The sequence below is a fragment of the Orcinus orca genome, chromosome 5, assembly GCF_937001465.1.
Source record: "Orcinus orca chromosome 5, mOrcOrc1.1, whole genome shotgun sequence".
Taxonomy (NCBI): domain Eukaryota; kingdom Metazoa; phylum Chordata; class Mammalia; order Artiodactyla; family Delphinidae; genus Orcinus; species Orcinus orca.
Window position 1 is genome coordinate 130,295,839 of NC_064563.1, and position 22,658 is coordinate 130,318,496.

The window sequence follows — 22,658 nt, forward strand, 5'->3', positions numbered from 1 at the left end:
AGTATAATAAACAGGTTATTATTTTAAAATATGTTTTACTTTAATTTTAAAGAATTAAACAAGTGAACAAATGTTTAAAGTTCATAGAAAATTTAAAATATCCCTGTGGTTCTTACCTGTTAAGATAGGATTACGGGCAGCAGAGGCCTAATAGCACAGCTGTCTTTACTTGAATTTTCTGTAATGCTAATCTAATGTGATACAAAACACTATTTTAATTCCGCACAAATTACTATCAAAAACTAATCCAAAGAATGTTTTTAAAGACCCCCTCACCTTCTTTTTTGTGACAGTATCATGCAAGCCACCACACATAAAGTTACTGTTCCAGCTAGTTAAACTAGGCTCTCCAGTATCTTTTGAAGATGTGAATCTATTTATTCTAGCATACTAGAAAGGGGATGAGGCAGGAATGAGGGTTGAATTCTTTCAAATAAAATATGGGAATATGGAACTGAGTGTTCTTTTGTGAACAGTATGACGTTCTAAAAAAGAAATAGAAGTTTGAAAGAGCAGCACTCATATACAATTTTAAAATTTTTAAATTGAGTTTATTAATAGGAAAATAAATGCAGTGGTTACTGAATGAAGTGACTAGAGAAAGGTAGTATTAGAAAATGATTATATCATTATTAACATCATTGTCCTCTTTTTCTAAAAGGAGATTTTAAAGATCGAGCTGAGATGATAGATTTCAGCATACGGATCAAAAATGTTACGAGAAATGATGCCGGGAAATATCGTTGTGAAGTTAGTGCCCCATCTGAACAAGGTCAAAACCTGGAAGAGGATACACTCACTCTAGAAGTATTAGGTGATGTGCTTGTATCTGTGTGATTACTGTTCCCACCCTCATCCCCATCATCCAACCCTGGAGCAATGAGGCAACTCAGGGCCCCAGCGAGTGAAGTTATAAAGGTGGACCACCAGCACCGCTGTTCCTGCAAAATCTTGGCTATTACTCCTTTTCACCTCGTTGGCTGCTTAAATGTTAATGTTACTAACTTATTATGACAAAATCTCTTTTCAATTAAGATTCAGGTAAACCTTAATTGTCCTCCACTGTACATAGAAGCATTTTCCCCAAGAGTTTATTTTTTAACATCTTTATTGGAGTATAATTGCTTTACAATGGTGTGTTAGTTTCTGCTTTATCAAGAGTTTATTTTTCAGTCATTTTCAGCATAGGTAGTAATTCTCTTACCATATAAAATAGTCTCTGGGCTTCCCTGGTGGCGCAGTGGTTGAGAGTCCGCCTGCCGATGCAGGGGAAACGGGTTCGTGCCCCAGTCCGGGAGGATACCACATGCCGCGGAGCGGCTGGGCCCGTGAGCCATGGCCGCTGAGCCTGCGTGTCCGGAGTCTGTGCTCCGCAACGGGAGAGGCCACAGCGGTGAGAGGCCCGCATACTGCAAAAAAAAAAAAAAAGTCTCAAATGAGATGACAGAAAAGCAATAAAACAAAAAAAGTATTGGAATTAGCAGATGCAAGCTACTATATATATAGAATGAATAAACAACAAAGTCCTACTGTATAGCACAGGGAGCTATATTCAATATCCTGTGATAAAACCATAATGGAAAAGAATATGAAAACCAATGTATATATATGTATAACTGAATCACTTTGCTGTACAGCAGAAATTAACACAACATTATAAATCAACTATACTTCAATAAAATAATTTTTTTTTAAATGTAGGCTGGGGAAGTATAGAAGTTATTTTGGTAAAGAAAGGAAATTAGCATTTATTATGCAGCTAGTATGCATTAGGCTCTTTCACATGTGTAATTTTACTTAATCTTCACTGACAACCTGATTTTTACAGATGAGGAGATAGATGCTAAGTGATTTTCCTAAGGCTGCAGAGCTAGTAAGTATCTGGGCCAGGATTTGGATCCAGATGGGGTTAACTTCAAAGCCAATATATTTAGTTACTCTAAGACTCACTGATAGATAGTAACTGCCCATGATGACAACTGGTGGAGGAAATGATCAGTTCTTCTCCATAGATGTTACTATAAACTACTAAGCAAAGAGAATAAAACGACTCCTCTTCCTTTTTCTACATAGTCCAGGCTCTTTCTGAAATTCTAATGATGTACTTACTGTTATAGAAGAAATTTCATTCAGAAAACCTTGCAGGAGATTCAGCTGGTGTATTAGTCTTCTGCTACATACCAAATGATCACAAACTTAGCAGCTTAAAACAACCACCCATTTATTAGCTCACAGTTCTGTAGATCAGAAGCTCAGCAAAATGTGGCTGGGTTCTCTGCCCAGGATATCACAAGGCTGAGATCGAGGAGTCAGCTGGGCTCAATTATTGACTGGAGGCTCTGGAAGCAAATCTGCCGTCAAGCTTATTTATTCTTGTTGGCAGATTTCAGTTCCTTACGGTTGTAGAACTGAGGTCCCCTTTCCATGCTGGCTACCAGCTGGAGGCCACGCTCAGTTCCCAGAGCCACCACATTCCTTGCCATGGGGCCTCTCTATCTACAACCCAACAAAAGCATGTTGAATCCTTCTTGTGTTTTGAATCTCTGAATTTCCCTTCTGTGACCGGCCAGAGAAAACTACTTTTAAAGAGGTCATGTGGGGACTTCCCTGGTGGTCCAGTGGGTAAGACTCGACACTTCCAATGCAGGGGGCATGGGTTTGATCCCTGGTCGGTGAACCAGATACTGCATGCATGCCCGCAACTAAGAAGTCCGCAGGCCACAACGAAGATCCTGCATGCCACAAGACCCGGTGCAGCCTAAATAAATAAATAAATAAAATATTTAAAAAAAAAAGAGGTCATGTCATTAGGGCAGACCCATCTAAATAATCTCCCCTACCTTAAAGACAAGAGATTTGGGACCTTAATTACACCTCTAAAATCCCTTCAGAGTAGTACCTACATTTGTGTTTGATTGAATAACTGAGAGAACGTGTACATACACCAGGGCCGGGGAATTGGGGGGACCGTGTTAGAACTCTGCCTACACAGACAGTTCTGGGTTTTCCTGGATTTAAGTAAAGTCTGGTTTACTTTACAAATCCCTGGGACCAGAATAACCTTAATTCAGGTATTCTCTGTCTTGGCCTGAATGGGATTTTAGTTTGAGTACTGATCCTGAAAATATACTCAGGTTTGACTTTGTTGGAATATAGTTGATAATAATACATTAAAATCATTGATGAGGGGAGAAGTAGAGATTGTTTATCTAGAAAAGAATAGCTGTTGTAGTAGCTAATGTAGTGTTTGCAAGTGTAACAGGCAAGCCCTGAACTCTCAGTGAGTGGCTTACATAATAGAAGTTTCTTTCTTATGTAAGTAAAGTCTAAATAATTGGAGACAGAGATAGGAGTGGTGGAACTATATTGCCCTACTTAATGAAATCAGTAGGGACCCAAGCTAATGTAAGCATGACATCTTTGATACATAGCTTTCTGAGGTCACCATGGGTATTGACACCTCCTTGGTAGTGGGAGGGGGAGGGAATGGATGGAGAATCATACAGGAAGGTTTTATGGATCAGGCATGGGAATAGCATATATGACTTTTCCCCAGATTCCATTGGTCAGAACTCATGCATGTGATCCCATCCGGCTACAAGGGGGCTGACAAATGTGGTCTAGCTGTGTGCCTGTGAGGAAAGGAAGTGGGTCTCTTGAACAAGTAGCCAGTCTCTGTCACAGGTGTCCAATAAATCCATCTTTAGCTGGCTGTTAAAATCCTCATTTAGCTTGTAAATAACCAATGCCATTTGACTTCCATCCTCCAGTGGCTCCGGCAGTTCCATCATGTGAAGTACCCAGTTCTGCACTGCGTGGAACTGTGGTGGAGTTGCGATGTCAAGACAAAGAAGGCAACCCGGCTCCTGAATACACGTGGTTTAAGGATGGCATCCGTTTGCTAGAGAATCCAAAACTTGGCTCCCCAAGTGCCAACAGCTCATACACAATGAATACAAAATCTGGAACTCTGGTAAGGTCATTTCAAGCATTGGCCTAATAACTGTCTTGCATTTGGAAAAAAAAAATATTAGAACTAAAATAATGTAGAGTAGAGGGCTGATACCATTGCTGGTTAAGTAGAGAGAGGAAAGGATAGCAGGAAAGATGGCGGCACTCATACAGAGAAGTGATGGAAAAGGCTGCCACAGGAGAGGAGAAGACAAAACAGAGAACTAGGGAGTTGGACACAAAAAGGTCTGCACCAGGGGCCTGACGCAGGCCAAGATGGAGTCATGATGATGGATCAGGCCTGGAAAGGTACTAGGTGCAGTCTTGTATTTATAATACCAGGGAAATGCATGAAAACTCCCTTGGGAAGGGGACCCTCCTACACTGTTGGTGGGAATGTAAACTGATGCAGCCACTATGGAAAACAGTATGGAGGTTCCTTAAAAAACTAAAAATAGAACTACCATATGATCCTGCAGTCCCACTCCTGGGCATATATCCAGAGAAAACTAATTTGAAAAGATACATGCACCTCAGTGTTCATAGCAGCACTGTTTACAATAACCAAGACATAGAAGCAACCAAAATGTCCATTGACAGATGAAAGGATAAAAAAGATGTGCTGTATATATATATATATATATATATATATATATACACATACATACATACACACATATATACACACACACATATATATCACATATATTTCATTCTTTTATATTTATATATAAAAGAATGAAATAATGCCATTTGCAGCAACTTGGATGGACCTAGAGATCATCATAATAAGTGAAGTATGTCAGACAGAGAAAGACAAATATCATATGACATCACTTATCTGTGGAATCTAAAATGTGATACAGGGCTTCCCTGGTGGCGCAGTGGGTAAGAATCCGCTTGCCAGTGCAGGAGACACGGGTTCGAGCCCTGGTCCAGGAAGATGCCACATGCTGCAGAGCAACTAAGCCCATGCACCGCAACTACTGAGCCTGTACTCTAGAGCCCGCAAGCCACAACTACTGAAGCCCACGTGCCGCAACTACTGAAGCCTGCATGCCTAGAGCCAGTGCTCCACAGCAAGAGAAGCCACCACAATGAGAAGCCCGTGCACCGCAACGAAGAGTAGCCCCCGCTCACCACAACCAGAGAAAGCCTGCGCGCAGCAATGAAGACCCAACGCAGCCAAAAATTAATAAATAAATAAATATTTTTAAAAAAAGGTAAACAAGAAGGTCCTACCGTATAGTGCAGGGAACTATATTCCATATCTTGTAATCAACCATAAGGGAAAAGATTCTGAAAAAGAATAGAGATATACATGTATGTATAACACCACCAGAAACAAACACAACGTTGTAAATCAACTATACTTTAATAAAAAAAATTTTTTAAATAGAAAACTCTCTTGGGGATGCCCTGACCTCAGTACCAGCCTTGTGAGAATAGTGACTCTTGCCAACCTATGATAGGATGTCTGTGTCATTAAACTCTTCCATGACTAGCTCGTCAACAATTGACTTTGTGACTTGAGTATCTATTACTTTAGATTTAGTCCAGATTGTCTGATCGATTGAAAAGCCTTTCTAAGGAATCCTGTTGGAAATCTGTAAATAAGATCTTTAAAGTTAATGACATTTACAAATAAAAGTATTTTTACTGTTTTTGACTCTGACTTTTTAGGGTAGAGGTGGGAGTAAAAAAAAGACAATTAAATTTGAAGCTTTTTCTTTTGATTCAAAGTAATATGTCAGTTTAAAAATGCTGCATTTCCAGCAAGGCAGAATCACTATCACAACCACTATCAAAAGAATCTTAAAGGCGTGGTAATAAAAATTTTAATAAATTTTTAGAGGAGGTATAATATTTCCTTTCATCCCTTCAATCTACAAGTGCATGATAACATTTAAAAACTAGATCCTCTGGTAAGTAATAAAGCATATTGATAAAGTGACTGAAAGATAAACATATCGGTGGATTGATGTGGCTACTCCCTGAGGAAGGGATGCTCTGGCCCTTTCAGCATCAGCAGGCTCAGTCAGCAGGTCCAAGTGATTTTACACTGAGAAATTGGGTAGAAAACCTGCGGTCATACTTGGCTATATTTACTTTACAAATTTGTGTTTTCTCAGAGCAGGTGATGAAAAGCCCCAAGCCAAGTCTGAAAAGATATAGATTCACTTTCCTCAGCTCAACCCTTGAAATATCTGTGATGTCAAAGGGGTGCACCAGGGCAGAACCAGCATGGGTTATTTTCTGAAAAATGAGCAAAACAAAGACTCCAGTGTATGGAAGACAACGGCTTCCTTTTAATCACCAGTTATAATATCCTGGAAGATCATTTTCGGTTTTAGTCTAACTTTTGTTTATACATAACCTTGGCTTTGAGCTCATGGTGAATATCTTTAAAGGAGTCTGGCTCTTGGGACTGATGATTCCATAAAGTGAGAATACACAAGGGAATGCTTTCTATTGCACCATGTTGAAGGATACAGAAAGAAGAGGTATGTGGGTAGTGGGTAGGGAAAAGAGAGGAAAAGGCCGTAAATAGATCAAAACCCTGGCTGTTTTTAGGCACATATATTACATGAGGATACAAGACAATAAGGAAGTGCTCCTTAGAGGTTCATGGCCCCCTTGGACGCAGTCAGCAGTGACCACTGTGGTACTGAGGGTGTGACAGGAGGATACTGAAAGAATGGGTCTGAGCACCCCTCTCACCCTCCTTAGGTCCTGGCAGGATTCTTGAAGGTGTCCAGAACACACTGAATTCCCTCCCTCCTACTAACTACCTAACGAACTTCTCTCCTTCTATCCATCTATCTACCCATTGTTTCTTTCCTCCTGTCTACCTGCCTGCCTCCCTTCCTTCTTTCTTTCCTTCCTTCCTTCCCTCTTTCCTTCCTTCCTTCCTGAAACTCTCCGAGGTGCTAAACTACTATGAAGCCTGTTACATCAAAGTCTTGCCTTTCAGTTGCTTTGGCACAGAGTAGACAGAACAAGGGTTGGTTGGACTTTATCTTTTCATAATTTTCACAAATTCTACAACTGATAGAAGTTGTAATCCTATAAATGACATTAAGGCTTTCCTAGGCCCTATGCTACTTCCTGGTAGTAACTCTGGCTCTTTAGAGGAAGTGTTCATTGTTTGCTGCTGCAGTGAACTCACTGTGACTTAGAAAACTGCCTTTAAGGCCAAGGAGGCCTTTATTTATAAATGGTGTTTCCTAGGACTTAGAACTACCTACAATAGTTAATACTACTATGTGCTGTAAACTTTTAAAAATGCCCACTGTCTTCCTAACTGTACTACTTTTTCAGTATCACACACTAAAAAAGACACTTCCTGTATATATTTAATTCTTTCTCTGTCAAATTAAACAGAGGCCTAGCTAATTACTCCTTGAAGACATGGCAGATTTCTGAATTCACTGTAAAGATATAAAGTCCTAGGGACTTCCCTGTGGCACAGTGGTTGGGAATCTGCCTGCCAGTTCAGGGGTCATGGGTTTGATCCCTGGTCCGGGAAGATCCCACGTGCCGCAGAGCAACGAAGCCCGTGCACCACAACTAGTGAGCCTGCGCTCTAGAGCCCGCGAGCCACAGCTACTGAGCCCACTCGACTAGAGCCCATGCTCTGCAACAAGAGAAGCCACCGCAATGAGAAGCCTGCGCACTGCAGAGAAGAGTAGCTCCCGCTTGCCTCAACTAGAGAAAGCCTGCGTGCAGTAACGAAGACCCCACTGCAGCCAAAAATAAAGTAAAATTTTAAAAAAAATGTATAAAGTCCTAAGTCACTGAAAAGGAAAGACCGACTTAATGATAAATTTAAGGAACACAGTTCTTTTGGGAGTCTACTGATAGATTTATTGCTTAAGTAAATATGTATTTTTTTCTTCTACAAATAGCAATTTAATACTGTTTCAAAACTGGACAGTGGAGAATATTCCTGCGAAGCCCGTAATTCTGTTGGACATAGCAGGTGTCCTGGGAAACGAATGCAAGTAGGTAAGCACAAAATATTGGGAGGAACAAATGGTTTAAAATTAGTATGTGCAAATATTTGGGGGTGGAAGGAGCAAGGAGTAAGTAAGAGCTGAGTGATTTGAAGTATAAATGGAAGGGAATGTTTAAAATCAGTTTGACATAATATTACAAAAAGCAAAGATGCTGTTTTAATCCAGCTTCCAAGCAAGACAGGAATATTTATCATTGTATTTTATAGATTTTTGAATTTTTCCAATAATTAATTTTAAAATATGCTCATCTGAGCAATCCTCTTTGAAACAAAAGCTAAGAGTCCTGTAAGTTGCTCAGAGTCAAGAATTCAGAATGGGGGTTCAAATTCCAGCTCTGCCACTTATTAACTATGGGCTCTTCAGCAAGTTAATTAACCTCCATGCCTCAGTCTCCCCAAAATTGAAGTTATAATACACTGTCCTCATAGAGTTGTTAGGAAGATTAAAATAATTAATATTCAAAAGTGTTAGAATGGCACTGGTGTATTTTTAGCACTATATAGGTACTGGCTATTTTAATTGTTGGTAATTTGTTTCAAACCCCTGAAATAGTATGTTTATACTTATTGCAGAGTAGGCTGTCCAAAAAGACTTTTTTTTTTTGGCCATGCTGCGCGGCTTGCAGGATCTCAATTCCCCAACCAGGAGCTGAACCCGGGCCACAGTAGTGAAAGCGCAGAGTCCTAGGCCACCAGGGAACTCCCAAGACATGTTGAATATAGTTATGGATCTAGTTTGCTATAAAACATAGCTGCCATATATTATATTCACAAAATAAATGTCTTAGAGTTGAATAAAATTCAGGCTCAATTATCTTTTCAGATTACATGAGTTTCAGAGCAAACATTGTTTTTCATTTTACTTTTAACAATTTGGTTAAACTCATTCTTGTATGAAAGCTGTGTTTTGAAAATGGTTGTGTAATAGAGAGAGATGAGCTGGAGATGGCATCCGAGGGGTTAAAGGTCACTCTGGAGGGGGCTGCACCCTAGGTTTCAGGAGCTTGTCCTCAGCTTTGTGGGGTCAGAAATTCATTTTTTCAACACGTCTTGAGCTATGCAGGTACGTGGGCAGTAATTTATATTGTCTGTGTACAGTTAACTCTTAGCATGATATTTTAAAGAAAATATAATCTTATTAGACTTCAGGATATCCTAAAGTATAAGATATTCAATAGTATACTCTAATTTCCACAAGTAAGTTTGAATTTCAGGGTTTTTTTTTAAATTCGGGGACACATATTATCTACCCAACCCACTCAAGTGTTGACATTTAAAGTCAAACATAAGCATTTGCTTAAATTATCAGAAAATATCCCTCTCAATGCCGCTTTGGAGTTATTAGAAAATTCACTATCACATTTTATTTTTTCTTTAAATGATCATGTTTAATTTCAGTGCCTAATTTAGTTTTATCTTAAGAAATAATATAGGTGAAGTCATGGTTTTGACATACTAGTTAAATTTTTCCTAGCATGCAGTGAATAAATACATAACAAACTTTAGATTTCTGTGTTTTGCTAGTAGTATCACTTTAATTTGAACATGATTTCCACATATCTATTCTTTCTGGTATAAGTTGACTTAAAAGTTAGAATTGCTTTGTTTAAAGCTCATCCATTGATCCTCGATGTTTTACATCCTTGGTTTGGAATTCAGATCTTTGGAAATACATAATTCATGAAGCCTCATTTCCAGTTTTCTTTGTGAAGTATCACCAACAACTTGTAACCAAAACCAGATCTGTTTACTGTTCTAAATAAATTCTTTCTGAAGTACAGAAAGAAAGTAAATCATGGGTTTGCTGATTATTCCCAGGCTGCTTTATTGTACAACTCCAGAAAATTCTGCTCACACTTAGCATTTGGTTCCTTTCCTTTTATTTTAGAATAATGATACCCTCCTTTTATTGTGGCTTTTTTATTAAGAAAGAACACACAATATTTTCATATGTGTTATTACATTTTCTCTTTAGTGAGGCATAATAAGGCGGGCATATTACTTGCTCAGAATCTCACAGTAATTACAAATGGGATGAACACAACTTACCTCTAACTTACAAGTCTTCTATCTTCTTTTTTTGAAGAAAATAAAATAACATTTATACCATGACTTAGTACTTACTGGATAAAACAGTTTTTTTTGTTTAGAATTTGCCTTTAGCTTGAATACTTCATGGATGTCAGATTCATTGACAAACTACAGGACAGTTTTTTGTCAATGAAAATTTCAATCTAAGGGTGATTATAGCCCTTAGGTTAAACCCTTTGTAGGTGTCAAATCATTGACTATTACAAAGAAAATTGTAGGCAGTTTGGTTCTCAGGAGTTTTATTTAGTTATTAATTTAATTTTGCCTTAGATTATGATTATTGTGTAGTTCTTTTTTTCCTCTCTGCTATTTTTTGTCCAAGTGAATAAATAGATGAATCTCCACCTCCCAATACCCAAGCAAATATGAACCGAGTTTATATCAAGCAATAATTAAGGTTTCCTACTCTAGTCAAATTACTCAGCCTTTCGAAAGATTGACCCAGTTTCCTTTTTTAAAAAAAAAAATCAGTTAATATTTCAGAGGCATCTGGAAAAATTAATAACACTTGGCATTAAGAAAAAAAATTAAGACCAGGAAATTTTACGATAAGCAGACTCATTCAAATAATAGTTCTTAAAAAATCATTCCCAAAATGTGCACTGCTTTAAAATATCTAAAATTACTAGTGAGAAACTGGTACCTAATGTTTTCTCCAAGTTATTTAACCATATGTTAATTAATACTTGCTTTTAAAAAAAGAACCCTTTGTTCCTTTAAAAACTGTAGGAATTTGCATATTAATCAATACATAAGAAGTGTCTAAATGACAGAAGAGTATGGCTCATGAAATCCTCATGGACAAGATGGAAAGATGTGACCCAAATTGAATGTGTAGATGGATTCACACATGGTTGGATCCCTCACCCAGAGCATGCTAGTAAATTTTGTTATATGAAGATATATGTCTAATAGCCTGTTAAATTGTTCTTTCCCAAAGTCATGTTTATCATTTTATTAATGACTTGAATGTATTTTTGATGCAGTTCCCAGTTGCAGAAATATTAACCTCAGAAGGTTAATAATCTAATTCTTTGGCAACAGAATCAGTAACTGGAAAAACCTCACAAGTTGGTAACATGGTAGTGATTTTTCAAAGTTAGGTCCAAAAAATGCAGTTATGTTGGGTTAGAGGAAAGATGACTTAGTAGTAACAGGAAAAAGCCTGGGGAAGTTTAATTCATTTTTAACTTAATGGGATAACAGTTTAATGGCATATATGTATGTGGGTGTGTTATGTGTGCGTATGTACACACACCCACGCACAAGCCCATATAAATTCAAGAAAGAAGATGTTTCTGATACTTAGTTTTATAGAACAACAGTGGTATGGGCTTTCTTTGGGGTTGAATGAATTTTCCGTATTTGTGAAATTGACCCAGATGACGATGTAGAGGAATTTTAAGGAAAATTTGAGGGGAGTGTTGTAGTAGAATACTTGAACTCACTGAATTTCAAAGCTCACTTCCAATCTGATATTTAATCATATGGATTATTGCATCTCCAAATGCATGCAAGAGAGTACCATACATTTTATTTCTGGATCATAGAACTTTTTAAAATTTAAGATTCTTGCAAGACGTAGCTCTGCTAATATTTTCAATCAATTTTGAACCATATCCGTGGAAGTGAGTTAGTGGAACAGGCTTAAAAAGCATGAAACTATCTGTATTTATGGTATAGCTACAAAGGGGAGCTTTTATTTGTTTTGTTTTAATTAATTTATTTATTTTTGGCTGTGTTGGGTCTTCGTTGCTGTGCGCGGGCTTTCTCTAGTTGCGGCGAGCAGAAGCTACTCTTTAATGCAGTGTGCAGGCTTCTCATTGCGGTGGCTTCTCTTGTTGTGGAGCACGGGCTCTAGGCGCGCGGGCTTCAGTAGTTGTGGCACGTGGGCTTAGTAGTTGTGGCTTAGTTGCTCCGTGGCATGTGGGATCTTCCCGGACCAGGGCTCGAACCTGTGTCCCCCGCACTGGTAGGCGGATTCTTAACCACTGGGCCACCAGGGAAGTCCGAGGGGAGTTTTTTGAGCTTTTTCGATTTAATAACTACATCGGTCCATCTTTTTGACATGAATTCATGCATGGTTTATTTTGCATTCCAGATGATCTCAACATAAGTGGCATAATAGCAGCTGTAGTAGTTGTGGCCTTAGTGATTTCTGTCTGTGGCCTTGGCGTGTGCTATGCTCAGAGGAAAGGCTACTTTTCAAGTAAGTGAATTTCACTCTTTGCCAGACAACTTCCTGTGGATATAGTTTTCTTCTGAGACACTGTTTCTCCTAAGATGTTCTAACAGACTCTGGAGAATATTTTTCGTTAATTTTCCTGCAGTAGAAAATGTCCAAGATGACATGAAGGTGAGTCATGAAGCATCCCGGCGAATATAGGGAGGAAAGGCAGAGGTGTCTCATCGCAACATTCCAGGAATCATCACAGACTATGTGAGAGGCACCGGGGAGGGGCATAGCGCAGCGATACCGAGAGATGTGCAATGTGGATGGATATTTATAGCACATGTACATGTATTTAAGATCCTTTTATTTTAAGTAAGGGATCGTATATCTCAAGATGAAAATTAATTTCTAGTTTTATGATAAGAAATTTCATTGGAATAAATCTGTGAAATGTTTTATCAGTATAGAACAGTGGAATGTTGAATGTCAAATTTAGCACAACTGTATTTAGAAGACAATTGTTCAATTAAAAACTAGAAACCTATTGTATTATAGTTGCTTCTGAGGTTTTTAATTCTTCAAGTTTAGGTCTGTTGGAACTCGCGTTTGGTGATACAATAGGTTTGATGTAAATGGATAAGATTTTTAAATGTTTTATTCTCTTAATGCATTTCTTTACTTCCAGTCTTTAAAATTATCTGAGACCTTCAAAGTTGCACAACTCCATCAAGTCCACTAAAAATAGTGTATAAAGTAGAATTTTTAAGGATAATACATTTATAGCATGAACAAATTTTAGACCTGCTGTTTTTATAGTGAACATTAATTTTGAAATTTAGGTTTAAAAAATATCTTATATCAAAATAAAACTTAAATGTAAAGGGGGTTTCTAATAATACCTATAAATAGGTATTGTAAAATGTTTCCATGAATGTGGTTTCAAGGATATTCCCTATAATTAAGAATAACTGCTCTGTGAATGAATAGTAGCTGTTGTGTGGTGCTCCTATCCAGTCCAGTGTAATGTAATCCGGCTGAGTCCCCCTGCTGGTCAACAGTGGAAGTACAGACAGATAAGGTTGCTCATTCAAAATTCTTGTCTTTTCTCTCTACCTGCAAAGAATACCTGTCTGAGTGTTTTTATTAAAGACTTGGTAAACGGTTTTTCTTAAAATGCTGAATTAATTAAAGATTTTACGTGAATATTATTAGTTCATTAGCTAAGAATGTTACTCCCGTTTTCATCTAGCAGAAAATCTATCTAAGAGAACCATTTTCTTGAACTTGCATTTCAGACAGGGGCTGGCAAACTATGACCCATGGACCAAATCTGGTCTGCCACTTGATTTTCTATGGCCCACGAGCTAAGAATGGTTTTTACATATAAACATTGCAGTCTATTTGATAATAGGGAACCCTAACATTGAACCCCCAAATAAGAGAAATGTTATCCCTCCAAAGAATTCCATTCTTCTAATTAGTAGACCTGTATTACAAGACTTTGATTATTATTATTATATTTTTAATTCATTGATAAAAATTTTTGAAAATTTGTTTTCTCTTTTGTTATGTAAGTACTTACTTAATATCCTCGATTTTACCTCTTTGCCCACAAAGCCTAAAATATTTGCCATGTGGACCTTTACAGAAGAAGTTTGCCAACGTTTGATTTAGGAGGTATACAATGTCAGCAAGTGAGAATCAAAACTGAGAAAAAGGAATTAAGCTCAAACTCATTTTTATATGAATCTGTATCATACCCTATTAATTCTTGCATTAATGATATATACTTGTTCTTTTGTAGAAGAAACCTCCTTCCAGTAAGTATACTTTCTTAATGCATGCCTTCCCCCATATCAACTACTTTTTTGTTCATCATCCGTTTAAAGTCAAAAGTGGGAAGTTGGGTTGTTTGTGTGGGTTTAATTCTATGGGCGGTGACTCGAATTCATCAAGGAACACATCCCACCTCACGCCTCATGCCAACTTGTCAACGATGTTTAGTTACCTAGAGAAGAAATATAGTCATTAATTTGACTTTGTAGGCATTTCCATAGTACTACTTGAAAAACTTTTTGTGTTTTTCTAAATTTAAAATGTTCAAATAAATTTTTCCCTAAAACTCATTTTACATTTCATTGAATACCAAATATATGTGCAACCCTGTTCTAGGGACTGATAACAGAGCAGTGAATAAAATAGACCAAAAAACTCCTCTGCCCCATGGAGCTTGCATTCTAGTAGAGTAAGGCAGAAAGTAAACAATTACATGAGCGCAACAGTATGTCAGATTGTGATAAGTATTATGGAGAAAGATAAAGCAGGTAAGAGAACAGAGAATGCACAGGGGAGGAGTGGAGATTGCCCTTGTAAATAGGTGGTTAGAGAGGGCCTCACCTGATGAGGGGACGTCTGAGGGAGTGAGATATGCAGATAAGCAGAGAGGAGAGAACAAAGGGAAAGATCTCAAGCTAGGCGTGCCTGGAGTTTCTGAGGAACAACAAGGGGACCGGTGTGGTTGGAACAGAGTGAGAACAATGCAGGGAGGAGATGAGTGAACACAAATAGTGTAGTGGGGGCCAGATTATATGGAGTCTGTTCCAGGCAGTTGTGAGGAGTTTGGCTTTGGTTCTGAGTAAGATGGGACATCATTGGAGATTCTTGAACAGAGGGGTAGCATCTCATTTAATTCTTAGAAGCTCACGCTGACTGCTGTGTTGAGAATAAACTGTAAGGTGACAGAGGGTGGAGGAAGCAGGGAGAACAGTTAGGAAACTACTAACTAATCTAGACAAGAGAAAATGGCGGCTGGTCGCAAAGTGATGGTGTCAGAAATGTTGAGAAGTGATAGGATTCTGGATATATTTTGAACAGTTTGCTGGTTGATTGGATGTGGGCTGTGAGAAGAAGAGAGAAATCAAAGATGGCTCCAAGGCTCTGGGAAAGATGAAGTTACCATTTACTGAAGTGTGAAAGGTTTCAGGAGGAGCATGTTTGAGAGTGGTGGTGTAGGTAGGCAGAGAGGTCTGTCTGGAGTGCTTTGAAATTTTAATATTTGAGATGCCTATTATACTGCCAAGGAGAGTTAATTAGTGAGTAACTGAATATATGAATCTGGAGTTTGGGAAAACATCTTAACTAGAGTTAGAAATTTAGGAGTCATTGGTACGTGAGATCTGGATGAGATCACCAGAGTCTCCAGTGTATTTGCAGTTGATTTGTGCCTGTCTTTGTATGTATGGAAATGGCAGACCCAACCTCGACTCTATGGGCGTTCCCCTCTACTCTCAGCTGCCATGCTTCGGAGACTTTGTCATCTCCTAAGTCTTTTGAAGACCAAGAAGATGCCATTGATTTCCTGTTCCTAGACTTGCTCCTCAGTGATGGTCTCTGAGCCTCATAATATCCCAGTGCAAGTCCAGGATGAGGTCCAAGTTAACAGGACTAGCAGTAGCCAGGTCAGGAGTGAGTTCTGAAAAGCAGGGTAGCCTGATGGTGGTATGGCCAATCCCCCATCGCACTCCAGGCAATTGTGAGGATTCCCACTTTTATTGAGTAAGATGGAAAGTGATTGGAGGGAGGGTTATGAACAGAGAAGAGACATCATCTTATATATGGAGAAAGGCTGGCAATGCTAGGGTGAGGGAGGTTATTCTTTCATTCAGTCCCTATTACTGTCTCTATTAACCCAGGGAGGCAATATCTTTATTCCTATACACATCTTCCGTTTGTCAAATCCATGCTCCTCAAAATTTGTTGGACAATGAATTGGATGTTGTATTAGTCTGCTAGGGCTGCCTTAAAAGTGCCATCAACTGGTGGCTTAAACAACAGAAATTTATTTTCTCATAGTTCTGGAGGCTAGAAGTCCAGGCCTCTTTCTTTGACTTAAAGGTGGTGTTCTCCCTGTCTTCACACGATCTTATGTTTAAACATCCCTGTTTATGTCTGAATTTCCTGTTCTTATAAGGATATCAGTCATATTGGATTAGGACCCACCCTAATTACTTCATTTTAATTTAATTACCTCTTTAAAGACCCTGTCTCTAAATATGGTCACATTCTGAGGTACTGGGAGGTTGGGACTTGAACCTGTGAATGTTTGGTGGGGACACAGTTCAGCCCATAACAGGTAACTGGAACCGTAGTCACCACATAAAACTTTCCTTCCATGGAAAAAATGAAATTTGAGATTATAATGATTAAACTTTCAAAATAGTAAATGTCAATGAGTTGAGTTAAAAGTTAGTCTCTGGTTTGCATATTCCGCAAAAGTCATTAGTATCTAGCCCTAGGCTACAAGTAGACACACAGGGCTTCACACATGCAGATATTTTGTTACATGGTTTTCTCTATGAATATTGTCTATAAATATAAGAAATTCAGTTAGGATTTCTGGGGGCTTTTGTACCTTTTTTACTAAGATAAACGTTCATCTTCCTGTTGAGAAAATGTGTGGAGGTAACATTAACTAAAAGAGGATATATGTTTTAGAATTGGAAGCAATAATATAGTAAATGCTGTCTTTTATGTTCCACAAACAGGAAGAGTAGTTCTGCATCTAAAGCCACTGCAATGAGTGAAAATGTGAGTATTTTTAAAGCATATTTCACTTTTAATATACCTTGTACTAGTGTCTACCGCTGGTCTTTAGAAGGAGCTAAATAAATGTTAGCTCCCATCCCGTCTGGGAAGGCAGCATTTGTAGAGCAGTGGGGCTTTACCATCCCATTATTTTCTCTCATTGTGTTTTCTATTATTAGTCGGCCTCCTTAGTATCATTAGATCTGGCATTATCAGCTCCATTTTATAGATGAAGAAATTAGGACACACATTCTCACAGTATTACAATGGCCAAGCTGGGACCCAGGTACCTTGATTCTTGTCAGCTTGACCAAGCAGATCACTTCCAGAAGATCTGTGGTTCCAGGACTCTCCTGTGGTTATTCAAAGCACTTGGAAATTTTAGGGATATGGAATATCCTCTGCTTTTGCAGAAAGGAACATTTCAGAAATCCTTGAAAAGATGCAAGAATTACCTAATTCAGATTGTTAAGGGAACATAATTTAGATGCTTGGACCCTTGTGTACTTTTGCATTTGTAAGCACTACATTGAAGCAGTAAATACCATCATTGCTCAGATTTTGTAGCTCTTTGGATGGTTATTCAGCCTTCTGGACTATTTTTCAGCAATACAGTGAGGGAAGGGAGGTTCCCGATGTTTTTAGAAGTCTAAGCCCTTTCTTGAGAAATGGAGCGCTACTTCCCTGAATTCCTTAGTACTCTGTGGCAGGGATTTGCTTAGATTTCCTTTCAGTAGAGCTTGGGTGGGGCGTGTATTTTAAACACTCAAGTGACTCTGATAGACACTAACCTTTAAGACCTACATACTGTTCCATAGACTTTTTTTCCCGCCAAAAATTAAAAAAATTGTCTACTCCACAATCTATCATGGAAATCACTTTATTTTGTGGTTTAAAATACCAAAGCATATTGTTCATCAATTAGCAGACAAGCAACATGTTAACTCTATATTTGCTCCTATAATTTGTAGAAAATACTCCTTTGAGTGCGGAGTAAAATAATCTCACCTGACCAAATAGGAAGAGACACTTTGTGGCTGAGTCGGAAGAACAAAAGCTTTGCTCTTTTTCTTTGTCTTCTGCTCGGTTGCCCTCGTCAGCCAAGAGCAAGAGTGTCCAATTTGAATTCTGCCCCAGAGCAGGGTTTCTCAACATTGGCACTACTGTCATGTTCTCCTAATTCTTATATAACAATTTATATAAGAAATGACAATTTCTTCTAAGGCTTATATAACGAATGTTTTATAATTTCACATAATTCTTTCTTGTTCTGTATGTTGTAGGATGCTTAGGACCACCTGACCTCTACCTGCTAGATGCCAGTAGCATCCCCCCAGCAAACAGGACTTCTCCTGTTCTAATTCCCACTCCTACTTCTTTGCTCTTTAGGCAGAGATTCAAGGATTTGTCTCCTGGTATTTAATTATTTAGTTCCCCATAAAATAGATTTAATTAAATATACGCTGGTTTGTACCTGCAAGATTCTCATAGTGGATGTATCTTTGTATTCATAAGATTTCTATATTTCTTTAAATGTTAAGTAATACATCATATTTAAACTTGTTTTTTCTTTCTTCTCCTAGGATTTCAAGCACACAAAATCCTTTATAATTTAAAAGAATTCCATCTTTGCGATGCACCAAAACCCCAGTTGTTGCACTATTAAAAGATTATAAAACTCTGCTTTGTCTTACATTTGCCAAGAGGTACATGAGGAGGTGAAATTGGTGTTTCAGTGTAATCTTTATGACTGCTACATCACTTGAAATTTTTATTTTACACAAATAGTTTTGTCAGCAGCTAAAATACAGTCTGGCTTCTTGTGTCTGGACAAAGTTAAAGGAGTCAAAATACTTTGTAATATTCTGGGGCTTGTGAAATGTTAAATATCGTAACTTCTAGAGTAAGTTACTAAAAATATATCATACTGGTTGTGAAATTAATCCACAGAGCGTGAAAATGTAAGCTGTATGCACCCTCTGTGCAAGAGTCTGATGTAGAGGGTTCAGAAAATACTCTGACAGATGCAAAAGGAACCTCTGGTCTCGTTATTCTGTTGCTCATTTATCACTAATATATTCACAGAAGGGAAGTGGCAGGAAGGGTCTTACACCCAAGGATTTGCACTTTTTGTTTACTTTCATGTCTGAGAACCAAAATCAACATGAAGAAAAATACCTAATGACCAGAGCTCACTCACCTGGTGTGTGCCGTTGATTTCTTCATTAAACATCAGTCTGAGAGTTCAACACAAACCCAAGTGTCTTATTTCACCCCCAGAGCTGCTTGTTGCTATTTACCTCCCCTAAGACCCCTTTGAAGAGGATCAGTGACTTTGACATCAGAACTCGCCATTGGAACCAACACACATAACCCTACAGATACTTGTCCCTGCGTGATGGTGACTTCACATCTCTCTGTCTCTAAAATTAGTGCAGTGAAATTTTGCATTGGGCCGAGTCCCTTGCTGTTACGGCCAGTGGTTTTCCAACCCTGCTTATGGCAAAGTCAGGGATATGGAGGGGAGGACAGGTTGCCTGACAAGTAAAATGAGATGAAACGGCTCAGGGTGGCTCCTGGCACCTGGTGCTACGCTTGATACATAGAAAACACAGGAGAAATGAAATGAAAAATGGGTCCGATTATCTGGTTTCTAAACTGATAGATCACAAAGACCTCCAGCTAGTGTTACAAAGTGAAAATTCCAATGATCCATGTAATAGGGAGAGTAATTAGACTGTGTTAAAAGCATAATCATCCAGAACTTATTCTGATTATTCGTTTCATATTGAAAAGACAATATGGCTAGGGCATTTCCAGTTCCAGGCAAATCTAGACGAAAAAGGTCCCTCACTACCTTTGACAACTTTGAACACGGTTAAACTGCTTTTAAAGGAGTCCACTCTTTTTGCCCAATAGGCAGAGCAAATCACCAGGATTCACGGGACAGACAGTTGGATTAAGTACTCACCAAGTGCCGAATATGTGCCTGGACACCAGGTCACTGGGAAGATGCCTGTTGTCACACTGCCCCCACTTGTCTGTGACATTCAGTGATTCTCACCAGACCTCTTCCAACAGTTTCCGTAAAGGGCCAGGTAGTAGATATTTTAAGACATGTAGGCCATATGGTCCCTGCCATAACTGCCTGTACTGTACTCAACTCTGCCATTTTTCATGTCATGGTATTGTAGCATGAAAGCAGCCACAGACAATACTTTTAAAATGGTCATGTTTGTGTTCTTAAAACAGGAGGCACAGACAGGATCTGGTCCACATGCATAGTTTCCCAACTCTTGGTGATGAAGCATGAAAAGAAAAAAAACAAAAAACTATCATTATAATTCTTAGAGCATTTTGATTTTGTTTTCATGAAGTAAAATTGTGTTTTATAAAGGTTAGGGCGTTAGTATCTTTAATAGCAAGTTTTAATTATTATCATTGTAACCAGATTTAATTTATTTTTACTCGGGGGTTTAACCCAACTAAATCTGGAACAACTGTTTTTCAATACAGCCTTGAAAAAAACTTCATCTCACAGGTGGTTTTGTCTGATTAAAGTCTACATTAATAAAAATAGCTGAACGTGTTCAATTTTTTAGTCCCATTTAATGGTGCAGGGCAAGAGTCATTCACCTATTGTTATTCAAATGAAACCCAGGAAACTAGTCCCTCTTACTGTCTGTAGCTACAAGGCTAACGCTTTAGCTGCCTAAGATGAGAATCTCATCTCTCAGCCTGGGTGCCTGCCAACCTTTCCAATGCTGAAAAAATGCTCTGAAAGTAAAATGTCACAACTATTTATTGAACACTTTATATATGTCGTGGAAGTGGGGGGTGGATGGAGTTGAGGCTGTATAAATCTCAAATTCACCTCAACGATTGTATAAAGAGGGCAATGTCGTCATTTTACAGATGAGGAAACTGAGATGAACTGAGTCAGTGACTGCCAAGTTTACAAAGCTGACAAGTGAAGAGGCAGTGTCTATGTGACCCAGGTCTATCCGATGCAGGATGTTTTACACAAGATGTTTTTTCTCTGCCCCCAACATTCCTTCCTTTGAAATTCTCAAATTCTTCTCTCCTAGGACAGCTTCCCTTCACCCTGCCTAGTCTCACAGCCTGTGATACTTTCTGCCTTCCCTTTGCCCCTACCCCAGGTAAATGCCATGGTGGATCATTTCATCCCCTTGCCACAGATACCCAAATCTTTGATCTTATTTTTTTCAAGATTGAAGCTAACCACGATTTAAACTTAACCACCATTTAAATTATATTCTCTACCACTACCACCCTCCCTATCTCCATTTTCAACCTCCCATTTATTCACAGACTCCATCATTCATTGGCACGATTGTCACTACTTTTTATCTCCAGCTACAATCTCACACCTTTTGTCTTCTGCTACCTTCCTCCCTCAAGTACCCCCTCTCTTAGTAGCATTTTTTTTTATATAATAACAAATGTTTTTGTTAGTTTTACTTTTTAGTTTCTAATTTCTTTTTTTTTTAAACATCTTTATTGGAGTATAATTGCTTTACAATGGTGTGTTAGTTTCTGCTTATAACAAAGTGAATCAGTTATACATATACATATGTTCCCATATCTCTTCCCTCTTGCGTCTCCCTCCCTCTCACCCTCCCTATCCCACCCTTCTAGGTGGTCACAAACCACCTAGCTGATCTCCCTGTGCTATGTGGCTACTTCCCACTAGCTATCTATTTCACGTTTGGTAATCCCACTACTGGGCATATACCCTGAGAAAACCATAATTCAAAAAGAGTCATGTACCACAATGTTCATTGCAGCTCTATTTACAATAGCCAGGACATGGAAGCAACCTAAGTGTCCATCAACAGATGAATGTATAAAGAAGATGTGGCACATATATACAATGAAATATTACTCAGCCATAAAAAGAAACGAAATTGTTATTTGTAGTGAGCTGGATGGACCTAGAGTCTGTCATACAGAGTGAGGTAAGTCAGAAAGAGAAAAACAAATACCATATGCTAACACATATATATGGAATCTAAGAAAAAAAAGTCATGAATAACCTAGGGGTAAGACGGGAATAAAGACACAAACCTACTAGAGAATGGACTTGAGGATATAGGGAGGTGGAAGGGTAAACTGGGACAAACTGAGAGCGTGGCATGGACACATATACACTTGGTAGCACTTTTAATCTCTCCTGTCCTGAAGGCTCCTTTGCCCTCTAGTCTCCCCCTCACACACCCCATCAGTCTAACAGTTACTGCCAGATTACTCTCTTGAACAGTCAACTCCCTTCTCCCTTTTCTCCCATCCCCTTGCTGAAAACCTTTCACTCTTTTCCTTTACATAGTCTCTCACCAAGGTCTAAACATTTTACCCTGAAATTCAGGGCCTCCCCCCACGTACACACGTTGTCATATTGTCACACCTACCTGTTCAGCCATATGTTCAAACTGAACTAAGGTCATTGTATCTCAACGACCCTTTTTTTCTTCTCCTTTACCTGGAAAGCTGATTCTCCTAATCACAAGATATGTAGATTCTAGTTACTCTTCAGGACATCTTTCAAATTCCACCTTCTCTATGCAGCCTTCCCTCTTCTCCCTTCTGGAAGAAGTTTCTTTCTTCTCTGAATTTCCATAGCACTTGGTTTTCTTATGGCACTTGTTGGTTTTATATTTCTTAATACAGTTATGTATGTACATCTCTGGCATCACCACCAATCTATTAATAGAACCACTTTGAGAAAAGAGCCACGTTTTACATACATATTTATAAGCCCCAAAGTATTTAACTGTATCTAATGTGTAGTCAGTATCCAGTAAGTGCTAAATGAATTTTTTA

General features: G+C 38.5%; 1 protein-coding gene across 4 annotated transcripts in view; it reads left to right on the top strand.

Annotated features, from left to right (window-relative positions):
* JAM2 (junctional adhesion molecule 2) overlaps window positions 1-20,406 on the top strand; it is a 67,738-nt gene extending 47,332 nt beyond the window's left edge. For 2 of the 4 annotated variants that reach the window (XM_004264469.3, XM_033418089.2), the window contains exons 4-10: window positions 662-814; window positions 3,771-3,973; window positions 7,860-7,959; window positions 12,162-12,269; window positions 14,038-14,053; window positions 16,778-16,820; window positions 18,401-20,406. In XM_004264469.3, the coding sequence (XP_004264517.1) occupies window positions 662-814; window positions 3,771-3,973; window positions 7,860-7,959; window positions 12,162-12,269; window positions 14,038-14,053; window positions 16,778-16,820; window positions 18,401-18,433 (656 nt within the window). In that variant the 3' untranslated portion in view covers window positions 18,434-20,406. The other 2 variants (XM_049710384.1, XM_049710385.1) reach the window with 2 other exon arrangements.
* The last annotated feature ends 2,252 nt before the right edge of the window (window positions 20,407-22,658 follow it).